The 13,337-nt window shown below is 40.3% G+C and overlaps 1 protein-coding gene across 1 annotated transcript in view; it reads left to right on the top strand.

Moving 5' to 3' along the window:
- The first annotated feature begins 771 nt into the window (after nucleotides 1–771).
- The window catches only part of dixdc1b (DIX domain containing 1b), a 157,978-nt gene continuing 145,412 nt past the window's right edge, over nucleotides 772–13,337 (top strand). Inside the window, exon 1 of the mRNA XM_060936160.1 lies at nucleotides 772–803. Coding sequence (XP_060792143.1) covers nucleotides 774–803 — 30 coding nt within the window. The 5' untranslated portion in view covers nucleotides 772–773. The remainder of the gene's footprint in view (nucleotides 804–13,337) is intronic.

Here is a 13,337-nt window from a genome sequence, read left to right on the forward strand (position 1 = left end):
AATATATAATTACAAAAATATATACTACATACCATATATAAACACTTCATGAATATCTATATAAATATATAATTACATATGTGTGTGTGTGTGTATATATATATATATATATATATATATATATATATATATATATAAAATATACTTCATAAATATCTATATAAATATATAATTACAAAAATAAATATCTACTACATACCTATCCCTGTAAATATGAATATATAAACCAACTCCAATAAATAAATATATACCATATACTAAGTAAATACTTATATAATAATTATATAAATGGTATTTTCATCACTATCAGCAAAACCCACGTGGTATTGTTTCTGGTAACCATAGAAACCACTGCCACTGAGATTTGTTTTGGAGGAAATGCAGGCTAAACCCATGAATGGTAATGTTTATTAGTCCTGTAACTACAAAGAGTCATATACAGTCAGACAGAGAGAGAAGAGAATTGGAGATGAAATGAGTCCAAACTGATTGGAGAGGAAATGCTTCCTGTAAGATAAACAGTTGAGTTATTTCACTGGGAAACTAGCAAGGTGTGCTACTGCTAGCTAGCTAGCACTAGGCTGAGGATTTAGCTGTTTTTGATTGATTGATTTTAACGTTACTCGGATGTACTTTAAAAACTAAGTACAAAACTAAGTCCTCCTTAAAGTGTAACTTTAATGGTTAGCTAGCTTGCTAGGTTGGGAAGCACAGGTTAACTCATTAATCTGAAATGTTTATTATCTTATTGGGTTATTTTTCAGGTCAAAAAGATGCCTCGTGCTGCAGCTGTGGAAGGATCTGTAAGTCTGTTTACTGCCAAATAAATTAATTAACACACTGCAAGAAAATGTACAGCTCAGTTCCTCATAAAACTGCACAAATTGTACCTGAGACAACGATTACTTCTTCTTCTTCTTCTTCTTTTTAAAGCAAAAAGTCGTCACACCAAATATTGACTTTTGTTTCATTTATTCCTGTTTTATAATGTATAAATAATGAAATTGAATGTTTCTACATAAAAAAACCAAACGTAGTCTGTACAGTCCTGTGCAAAAGTCTTAGCCGCATGTAAAGAAATGCTGTAGATCAAAAATGGCTTAAATGAAATGTTTCAACATCTCATCTCATTATCTCTAGCCGCTTTATCCTGTTCTACAGGGTCGCAGGCAAGCTGGAGCCTATCCCAGCTGACTACGGGCGAAAGGCAGGGTACACCCTGGACAAGTCGCCAGGTCATCACAGGGCTGACACATAGGTGGGGTTTACATTAGACCGTATCAGCGGATCATCAGATTAACGTTTTTAAAACGATTCGCGTGCACACAGCACCACCAATACACGATTCGCGTGCACACAGCAACGCCAATACACGGATACGCTCGGCTCCGCAGGCATCCTGCGCTCCAAATCACTCCGCCCTGAACAGCGAGTGCCCTCTGGAGGGTGCGCACTCCGGCCCTGCGCAGCTCACAGAGCACGCAAGTGGAGTGCACAAGCAGTGATTCGGGACTGAGCCGCTGTGTGTGTGATCCCAGTGCATATCGGGCATGCGCGTCACTTATCACTTGCAAGTGGAAGGATGGCAAGCCTAAAGACAATCATAACTACACAATGGGCAGTATTTGCATCAGTATTTGCAGTATTTTCATACTTTTATACTCTTTAATGAAAGGTGATACAAGGCGGAAGTCCGCGCCGTTTTTCAGCAGTCGCGTCACATGATCAACGCCAGCGAATCAGGAAGGTGGATGTCACAGTGACGTTGTCCAATGATGACGCCAGCTAGAGCTCAGCACAGCGTATCCGCATATTCTCAATGTTTACACAGCACCGGATCAGACACGATCTAGATTGAATACGTGGACCCTGGCGGATTCCCGTTTCCCGGCGTTTCCAGGCGTTTTAATGTAAATGGACAGTGCATCCGCGAAGAAAATGAGACAGATACGGTCTAATGTAAACTTGGCCATAGACACAGACAACCATTCACACCTACGGTCAATTTAGAGTCACCAGTTAACCTAACCTGCATGTCTTTGGGGGAAACCGGAGCACCCAGAGGAAACCCACGCGGACAACATGCAAACTCCACACAGAAAGGCCCTCGCCGGCCCTGGGGCTCGAACCCAGGACCTTCTTGCTGTGAGGCAACAGCGCTAACCACTACACCACCGTGCCGCCCATGTTTCAACATTATTATTATATTTTTAAATACTATAAGCAGCAGGAAGCCATCGTAAATGAAATAAATTCAATATTTGGTGTGAGACGACCCTTTGGTTGAAAAAAAAAAAAGTAGTCTCAGGGCAATTCCATGTAAATGTCAACCTCACCATGCAAAAATAAAGCAACATGTAATACATCAAAACCACTCCCAGAGATCTCACCTAGGCCTGTATTTTACAGATGTGAATAAGTTGAACCAATTTGTAACCAACCTAATATGTCACTGTCAGTCTTTCTTTCTTATAATGTAAAACCCAAGATAAAATCAACTTTGATCATGTACAATTCTATATTATTGCCACAAGCCACAGAAATGTATGCTAAAATCCACAAAACAGCAAAACAATAGCCATCCTAAATATTATTTAAGAACTTTGATAGTTTTAGCTGATATTTAGAGAGTTTTTCAAAGGGTTACGGTGGTTAAATTGCTGATTTTCTAAACATATGCCATGTCTATTTCAGACGCGTCACATCCATAACGGAATTTCGTCACATCCATAACGCTGACTTTTCCTTCCGAAACTCTGCATAAAATACAAAATATTTTAAACAAAGATTTTTTTAATATTCACCTTGGACCCCTCTATCAAATGGATATCTCCATTTCGACATTAGGTTTACAATTTCACAGAGTTTGATAAAGATGTACAGTCACCCAAGAAAAGTGATACTTTTTCTGTCACATCCATAACGCATCTTTTATTGGCATTTTCTGGCATGCCCTAGATGTACTATGGGAATTGTTCTTGTTCTATCACTTCTCCAGTATGGTACAGCCTTAAAATATGCAACACCTGTTTAAATACTGGGAGACAATAAAACATGCACTGGGTCATTTGTTGCCATTTTGAGTTCAAGTGTCATGTCCATAACGCTGGAATTGCTCCTCAGCAGTTCTCTAATCAGCCCGTGACAGCAGCACAATCCATAAAATCATGCAGACACAAATCAAGAGCTTCAGTTAATGTTCACTTCAAACATCAGAATGGGAAAAATTGTGATCTGAAAGTGTGGCTTTCGTTCACTGTGGCATGGGTGTTGGTTTGAGCCAGATGAACTGGTTTGAGTATTTCAGAAACTGCTGACCTCCTGGAGTTTTTTTTTTCCCACACACACAACAGTCTCTAGAGTTCATACAGAATGGTGCGAAAAACAAAAAACATTGAGTGAGTGACAGTTCTGTGGGTGGAAACGTCTTGTTGATAAGAGAGGTCAGAGGAAAATGGCCAGATTGGTTCAAGCTGTCAGGAAGGATAGAGGGCAATTCCACGAAATGGTCAACCCAAGGGGTGAAAATTAATTTTGTATAGCTATATGGTGTTAAATTTGATTGGGTTATTATTAGTAATGACTGGTTCATTCACTGCAGTCAATATTTTTGTGCTGAACTCATGTCGCATGACTGGCGACCATTTTGAAATTGGCAGATCCAAGCATGTACTTTAAACCCAAAACTAACAGACACAAAGAAGCACTCAAACTGCTGTCAAAAGTCCTCACCAGGTAAGTTAAATGAGTGCAGTTTTATAAAGAAACGAGCTCTGGGTTTTACTGAGCATCTTACAGAACCAGCCACAGTTCTTCTGGAAACTTTGACTGTCCGACTCGCTTCTTAATTTTGCACCAAAACCCAGTAGCCTTCATTATGTTTTCTTTTTTAATCTGGAAAGTGCTCTCTTATGGAATATGCTGCTCAGATACAAACTTTTTTTTTTCCCGTAACATTTAATTTTGTGCTGGAAAAAAATGAACGTTTGGACTCTAAAATGTTTTTGTGCGACTCGATAATGTAGAAGTCATAAAATAGAAATCTATAGCAAAGTTTGTGTGAAAAAAAATAGTGCCTAAGACTTCTGCACAGTACTTTGTGTGTGTGTGTGTGTGTGTGTAATTTACACACCACTTGTTCTTGATTCTAAGATTCCTGTTATTGGCTGCAGGAGTGGAACCCAGTGTGGTATTCTCCTGTTGCATGCGGACATGCTTTTCTGCTTACCACGGTTGTAAAGAGTGATTATATGAGTTACTATATCCTTCCTGGCAGCTCGAACCAATCTGGCCATTTCCCTCTGACCTCTCTTATCAACAAGGCGTTTGTTTCCACCCACAGAACTGTCGCTCACTCGATGTATTTTTGTCTTTTGCATCATTCTGTCTAAACTCCTAGAAACTGTTGTGTGTGAAAACCCCAGGAGATCGGCAGGTTCTGAAATACTCAAACCAGTCCATCTGGCTCAAACCAGCACCCATGCCACAGTGAAAGTCACACTTTTTGAGATCACAATTTTCCCATTCTGATGTTTGAAGTCAACATTAACTGAAGCTGTTGATTTGTATCTGCATGATTTTATGCATTGTGCTGCTGTCAAGGGACTGGCTGATTAGAGAACTGCATAAAATAACAGGTGTTTGGGTGTTCCTAATAAAGTGGCTGGTGAGTGTATATATTATTATTTTTTATGTAGAAACATTTAATAATTTCATTATTTTGAAGGCATCTTTGCTCGACAGCATTTCTTTGCATGTGCCTAAGTACGTTTGTACTGTATACTGTATTACATTATGGATATAGCTTAAATACTAATTATATATACACAGGGTGCGATTTGTCAAAAAACCAGAAGGGGGGATGTTTTTTTTTTTTAATCATGAAACGTCACAAAATTAAGGTAACGATAGGCTAACAGCTCAATAACATCCGATGATATCAAATGAATAACACTAAATGAAAACGAACACTAAACCAGAGATAGTAAATTCATCTTCTTATCTCTCTGACTAAATACACGAACACTAACACAACAAAGTTCGCATTGCTTGTCGCGTTGCTGTGATGTTTCTCTCCCTCCGGATTAAATGGACATTGACTCGAAAATCACTAAAATACATGAATACTAAATGAACAGTTTGCTCCGATGGCGCAGTTCACATTGTGCGCAGCTTTCCGATTTAAACTGTTTTTTTTTCTCATCCTTATACTTCCTGTTTCATGGACTGTAACGGATTTGCTTATTTAGTAATTTTAATACAGAATTTACTTTGAAATTATAATCAGACACTCCAACGCCCCCCCTAAAAAAAAAAAAAAATCGGCCATGAAAAAGGCGGCATCTGCCAAAAGGCGCGGTGTTTGCATCCCTGCATAGAACCCAAAGATATTGTTATTATCTACAATGGATCTATTTGGGGGCGGCACGGTGGTGTAGTGGTTAGCGCTGTCGCCTCACAGCAAGAAGGTCCTGGGTTCGAGCCCCGGGGCCGGCGAGGGCCTTTCTGTGCGGAGTTTGCATGTTCTCCCCGTGTCCGCATGGGTTTCCTCCGGGTGCTCCGGGTGCTCCCACAGTCCAAAGACATGCAGGTTAGGTTAACTGGTGACTCTAAATTGACCGTAGGTGTGAATGGTTGTCTGTGTCTATGTGTCAGCCCTGTGATGACCTGGCGACTTGTCCAGGGTGTACCCCGCCTTTCCCCCGTAGTCAGCTGGGATAGGCTCCAGCTCGCCTGCGACCCTGTAGAACAGGATAAAGCGGCTACAGATAATGAGATGAGATGGGATCTATTTGCTGGGGACGTTCGTGAACATCAAAGCTGCCACTTCGGGTCATTTTGAAAGTGAGTGCAATGTAGACCATCGAAAACTGTGTCACAACATGCCTGTCATGTCAACTTTTTTTTTGGTTTGTTTGTTTTATTGACGGGGTTGTCCCCGAGGATTTTTTTTCAGCAGAGATAAAAACCAGAGGGGGGGGGATGATCCCCACCATCCCCCCCAGCAAATTGCACCCAGTATATACATACACTTTAGTCCTTATGTGATTTTTTTTTTTTTTGTGTGTGTGTGTTTGTTGTGCCTCTCTTCACAACTTTTTTTTTTAATTAATTTCCATGCCACCTGTTGTCGGTTTTTTTTTTAACAATTACAAGGACACATTGATAATAATTAAGCAAATTAGAAGAGAACAACCAGAGCAAAGTAATGCCCTGTTGTTCTGCTGTTTGAGATCTTTTTATTCTCCAGTTGTGATGTGTAAATATCAAATACAAGGCAATTTTATGACGTGAGTATCTGACTAATTTGCGAATTGTGCATTTTAGCCAAAAATGGATAGTCTGAGTAACTTTAAACTGAAGTCAATGATTTTTACCTCAGAATATTTGATGACGTTCTCCTTCCAGTCTGGCAGCTTCAATAAACCATCTGTTCAGAGGTAAAGCTGCGAACTCCACCAACCAATCAGACCAAAAGGCCATCTCCAGCAGCTTTGCTTTATGTGAACTGTAATTTGTTGGAAATGCCAATCATTTCAAATCCAATCTCTGTGAAATTCAGTTATTCACTGTGCAGCATATTAGTGCAGTGTGTAGTGTTGCTGTCTCACAGCTCCATGTTCACTGGTTTGATCCTGAGCCCAGGTTACTGTCTATGCAGTTTTACAAGTTCTCCCCATGTTCATCTGGGTTCCTTCCAGGTTTTCTGGTATCCTCCAACCTTCCAAAACGTGCCAGGTGGTGGATTAGTGATGCTAAGCTGCTCCAGTGATCTGTGATGTACTGGTTTCTCATCCAGGGAGTAATTCCCACTTCATGCTAGCTACACTAACATCCTCAACCCCTCCCCTCGATTTGTCCAGTCCATTAATCATTATCATTAAAAAATTCCCATGCAGGGATTGGCCAAGGATGGCTCACGTGACATAAAATAGTTCCGCCATTGATTAAGCAATGTATCTCGTGACGTCAAAAATAAAATTAAAAATGGATATGGTGTGAGTCAGTCACGGTATATCCTGGATATACCGTGAACTGACGTCACAATTTCAAGCTATACGGCTGACTGGAGTCACAGCTGTGGCTCTGCGAGCATTTCTGTGTGTGTAGAGCTATGTAACATGATCATGCCTTGCGAGACAGGCGATAGAAAGGTACATTGCACATGCACAGGTCGAAGGTCGCCCCAACGGAAATAACAAACGTAGCTGCCTCCAATGGTTTATGCCGAGATTCAATCTTAACACTTTTAGTTTGGAATTTTTTGATGAGGGATATAAATCTAATATACTATGCACTGAGAGGCACCGGGAATTATGGATTCTCTTCAGCGACTGGCATAGTACTAATTTCTTTGGGGTTGCGCCCCTCATAAAATAGTACTATGCCACTCATCTCAGAGAATACATAATTTCAACCAGAGCCTTTCAGCGCATGGTATATTTGATTTACTGTGATTTCATTCGTCTTGCTGATTTACACTATTATACAAGTATGTTTTTTTTTTTTAATCCTTCCTGCTTTTACATACATTCTGACTTCCTAATTGATACATCTAGTATTTTATGATGCAGTGAAGACATACAGTGGTGCTTGAAAGTTTGTGAACCCTTTAGAATTGTCTATATTTCTGCATAAATATGACCTAAAACATCATCAGCTTTTCACACAAGTCCTAAAAGTAGATAAAGAGAACCCAGTTAAACAAATGAGACAAAAATATTATACTTAGTCATTTATTTATTGAAGAAAATGATCCAATATTACATATCTGTGAGTGGCAAAAGTATGTGAAGCTTTGGTTTCAGTATCTGGTGTGACCCCCTTGTGCAGCAATAACTGCAACTAAACGTTTCCGGTAACTGTTGATCAGTCCTGCACACCAGCTTGGAGGAATTTTAGCCCGTTCCTCCATATAGAACAGCTTCAACTCTGGGATGTTGGTGGGTTTCCTCACATGAACTGCTCGCTTCAGGTCCTTCCACAACATTTCGATTGGATTAAGGTCAGGACTTTGACTTGGCCATTCCAAAACATTAACTTTATTCTTCTTTAACCATTCTTTGGTAGAATGACTTGTGTGCTTAGGGTCGTTGTTTTGCTGCATGACCCACCTTCTCTTGAGATTCAGTTCATGGACAGATGTCCTGACATTTTCCTTTAGAATTCGCTGGTATAATTCAGAATTCATTGTTCCATCAATGATGGCAAGCCGTCCTGGCCCAGATGCAGCAAAACAGGCCCAAACCATGATACTACCACCACCACGTTTCACAGATGGGATAAGGTTCTTATGCTGGAATGCAGTGTTTTCCTTTCTCCAAACATAACGCTTCTCATTTAAACCAAAAAGTTCTATTTTGGTCTCATCCGTCCACAAAACATTTTTCCAATAGCCTTCTGGCTTGTCCATGTGATCTTTAGCAAACTGCAGCCGAGCAGAAATGTTCTTTTTGGAGAGCAGTGGCTTTCTCCTTGCAACCCTGCCATGCACACCATTGTTGTTCAGTGTTCTCCTGATGGTGGACTCATGAACATTAACATTAGCCAATGTGAGAGAGGCCTTCAGTTGCTTAGAAGTTACCCTGGGGTCCTTTGTGACCTCGCTGGCTATTACACACCTTGCTCTTGGAGTGATCTTTGTTGGTCGACCACTCCTGGGGAGGGTAACAATGGTCTTGAATTTCCTCCATTTGTACACAATCTGTCTGACTGTGGATTGGTGGAGTCCAAACTCTCTAGAGATGGTTTTGTAACCTTTTCCAGCCTGATGAGCATCAACAACGCTTTTTCTGAGCTCCTCAGAAATCTCCTTTGTTCATGCCATGATACACTTCCACAAACATGTGTTGTGAAGATCAGACTTTGATAGATCCCTGTTCTTTAAATAAAACAGGGTGCCCACTCACACCTGATTGTCATCCCATTGGTTGAAAACACCTGACTCTAATTTCACCTTCAAATTAACTGCTAATCCTAGAGGTTCACATACTTTTGCCACTCACGTGTAATATTGGATCATTTTCCTCAATAAATAAATGAGCAAGTACAGTCCCTGACAAGAGTCTTGTCACTTATCCATTTTGTAGAAACAACAGCTTATAACCTGGCTTTTAATTAATCCATTGGTTTTAGAAATGGCTCATATGAAAGCTAAAACCCTCCCAAATTATGTTTAATATACTAAAATAAATTTGCTTCACTGAAGAAAGATTGATCATTTACTGAACACAGAAAGGTCAGATTTTGGCAAGACAAAAGTTTTGTCGCCTACAGAGAGTAATGTGAAAATTGAACAAATAATTTACTTCAAATACAAAAATATGTTGCATAACATCAGTGAATTAAGTAGTGGTGCTGTGAGATGCATATTTAATATCTTGTATGACTTCCATGAGCTTGAAGGACTGCATCCATGCAGTTCGACAATGATTTATACAATTTATTGATGAAGTCATCAGGAATAGCAAAGAAAGCAGCTTTACATGCCTCCCAGAGTTCATCAAGATTTTTTGGTTTCGTCTTCCATGCTTCCTCTTTCATTCTACCCCAGACATGCTTAATGATGTTCATGTCTGGTGACTGGGCTGGCCAGTCCTGGAGCACCTTGATCTTCTTCGCCTTGAGGAACTTTGATGTAGAGATGGAAGTATGCAATGGAGCACCATCCTGCTGCAAAATTTGACCCCTTTTATGGTTGGGAATGTAAGAGGTAGCTAATACTTCTTGATATTTTAGGCTATTGATCTTGCCTTCCACCCTGCAAATCTCTCGCACACCCCCATACTGGATGTAACACCAGACCATGATTTTTCCGCCACCAAACTTAACTGTTTTCTGGGTGAATCTCGGATCCATGCGGGCTCCAGTAGGTCTCCTGCAATATTTGCAGCAGCTGTGATGTACAACCCCGATTCCAAAAAAGTTGGGACAAAGAACAAATTGTAAATAAAAACGGAATGCAATGATGTGGAAGTTTCAAAATTCCATATTTTATTCAGAATAGAACATAGAGGACATATCAAATGTTTAAACTGAGAAAATGTATCATTTAAAGAGAAAAATTAGGTGATTTTAAATTTCATGACAACACATCTCAAAAAAGTTGGGACAAGGCCATGTTTACCACTGTGAGACATCCCCTTTTCTCTTTACAACAGTCTGTAAACGTCTGAGGACTGAGGAGACAAATTGCTCAAGTTTAGGGATAGGAATGTTAACCCATTCTTGTCTAATGTAGGATTCTAGTTGCTCAACTGTCTTAGGTCTTTTTTGTCGTAGCTTCCATTTTATGATGCGCCAAATGTTTTCTATGGGTGAAAGATCTGGACTGCAGGCTGGCCAGTTCAGTACCCGGACCCTTCTTCTATGCAGCCATGATGCTGTAATTGATGCAGTATGTGGTTTGGCATTGTCATGTTGGAAAATGCAAGGTCTTCCCTGAAAGAGACGTCATCTGGATGGGAGCATATGTTGCTCTAGAACCTGGATATACCTTTCAGCATTGATGGTGTCTTTCCAGATGTGCAAGCTGCCCATGCCACACGCACTAATGCAACCCCATACCATCAGAGATGCAGGCTTCTGAACTGAGCGCTGATAACTTGGGTTGTCCTTCTCCTCTTTAGTCCAAATGACACGGCGTCCCTGATTTCCATAAAGAACTTCAAATTTTGATTCGTCTGACCACAGAACAGTTTTCCACTTTGCCACAGTCCATTTTAAATGAGCCTTGGCCCAGAGAAGACGTCTGCGCTTCTGGATCATGTTTAGATACGGCTTCTTCTTTGAACTATAGAGTTTTAGCTGGCAACGGCGGATGGCACGGTGAATTGTGCTCACAGATAATGTTCTCTGGAAATATTCCTGAGCCCATTTTGTGATTTCCAATACAGAAGCATGCCTGTATGTGATGCAGTGCCGTCTAAGGGCCCGAAGATCACGGGCACCCAGTATGGTTTTCCGGCCTTGACCCTTGTGCACAGAGATTCTTCCAGATTCTCTGAATCTTTTGATGATATTATGCACTGTAGATGATGATATGTTCAAACTCTTTGCAATTTTACACTGTCGAACTCCTTTCTGATATTGCTCCACTATTTGTCGGCGCAGAATTAGGGGGATTGGTGATCCTCTTCCCGTCTTTACTTCTGAGAGCCGCTGCCACTCCAAGATGCTCTTTTTATACCCAATCATGTTAATGACCTATTGCCAATTGACCTAATGAGTTGCAATTTGGTCCTCCAGCTGTTCCTTTTTTGTACCTTTAACTTTTCCAGCCTCTTATTGCCCCTGTCCCAACTTTTTTGAGATGTGTTGCTGTCATGAAATTTCAAATGAGCCAATATTTGGCATGAAATTTCAAAATGTCTCACTTTCGACATTTGATATGTTGTCTATGTTCTATTGTGAATACAATATCAGTTTTTGAGATTTGTAAATTATTGCATTCCGTTTTTATTTACAATTTGTACTTTGTCCCAACTTTTTTGGAATCGGGGTTGTAATTCAACCGAAGATTCATCTGAGAAATTCACCTTCTGCCACTTTTCCAGCGTCCATCCTTTTAGCAGGCTGTGGGCCTTGGCAAATGCCACACACTTTCTTAATTGCCTTTTGTTTAGTGCTGGTTTCTGGGCACTGATTCGACCATGGAGGCCATTTCGAGACAGAATTCTACAAACTGTTCTGGTTGACTCGGGGACTTGAGGTGGCCAGGCCTGGTGGAGCTCTGCTGCAGTGGAAAAGGGGCTGGCCTTGGATTTTCGAGCCAACAAACGGTCCTCCCGAGCAGTTGTCTTGCAGGGTCTGCCGGACCTGGGCTTGTCAAAAACATCTCCAGTCTCTTCAAATCTTTTTCTTATTCTTTGTACTTGACGCTGAGACACATTGAAGGTGTCAGGCACCTCAGCAGTGGATCTGGTCTTCAGCCTCTTGATAATCAACGCTTTGGTCTCAGGGTGAATCTTAGGCATGTTGTCAGAGGTCAAGTTGCAGTTGATGTGAAGGTCTGGTGTGCTGGGATTCTTTTTATACACACCCACTAATTGATTGATCAATTATTGATCACAGGTGAGGCTGTAATCTAGGATTGGGTGCATCATATGACAAGGCGACAAGACTTTTGTCTTTGCAAAAACTGACTCAGTGGGCTTTACCGAGCTGTGAACGTTAGAATGCTTTTCAGCAGTTTCGTTTGGCACCAAAACATTATTTCAAAAGCTGTTGGGATTGAAATTAGCCATTTCTTGTAAAAAAAAAAAAAAAATGATTAGACATATATTTGAGGGGCACTTAAGGTCAACTTGTACCCAAGCGACAAGACTTTTGTCAGGGACTGTATAATACTTTTGTCTCATTTGTTTAACTGGGTTCTCTTTATCTACTTTTAGGACTTGCGTGAAAATCTGATGTTGTTTTAGGTCATATTTATGCAGAAATATAGAAAATTTTAAAGGGTTCACAAACTTTCAAGCACCACTGTCGATAATGAAAATGTTTTCAACACAAATATTCATGATATACATGTAGAGATCTATGAATGTAAGATACGGTCAGTCATGTTGCATGTTGCATTCAGAAAGCTCTACATCATGTACAAGCCTTTATGGATTTTAGAGTAGGTAGGGAATGTACCTGTGAAACCAGAACTACTGAATATATCTTGAAGCACAGTTTGAAAGAATTGATTCAGTGAAGTGAGTCATAACGTCAGTCACTGGGGAGAGTGAGCCGTTTATTGACGGACCCTTTTGTTTTATGCTGCTCCCTGATCGAACTACAGATTCCTGATCACAGCTGCATCACAAATACGTACACCACAGGGAATTTTTTTCATTAAAGGCAGAAACGTGTTCATTATTGACTGCGGGAATTTAAAAAGGATAAATCTGTTAGTGCTTCTAATTTAGTCAGAATATGCATTATTTGGGTTACAGTCTGAATCAGGAAGTTTTAAAACAGGCAGGAAGGATGTGGTCTAGTGGAGCTGTACACAACACCCCTGTTCAGAGAACTGTGTCGTGTTTAGTAATCATTATTATGATGTGCTCTTAAGCAGCATCGTGTTGAGTTTTGGTCACGTTTATTATGAGAAGACTTCCAGTGCTAATGTAAAGAGGGAAATTTGAAAAAAAGGTTAGTTGACGGATTAAATACCTTTCACGTAAGATCATTGTACACCTTCGCTTGGAAAAGGAAGTTGTAGAGAAGTATTTGATAGGTAAGGAATGAGTATGATGGGGCATGATGTTCTTGGAAAATAATCAACAATAGGGTGGGATGACGCGACCCTGACAAGAAGCAGGTTTACTTTTCTCACCCTGAAGTTGATCATA

This window comes from Neoarius graeffei, chromosome 12, assembly GCF_027579695.1.
Source record: "Neoarius graeffei isolate fNeoGra1 chromosome 12, fNeoGra1.pri, whole genome shotgun sequence".
NCBI lineage: Eukaryota > Metazoa > Chordata > Actinopteri > Siluriformes > Ariidae > Neoarius > Neoarius graeffei.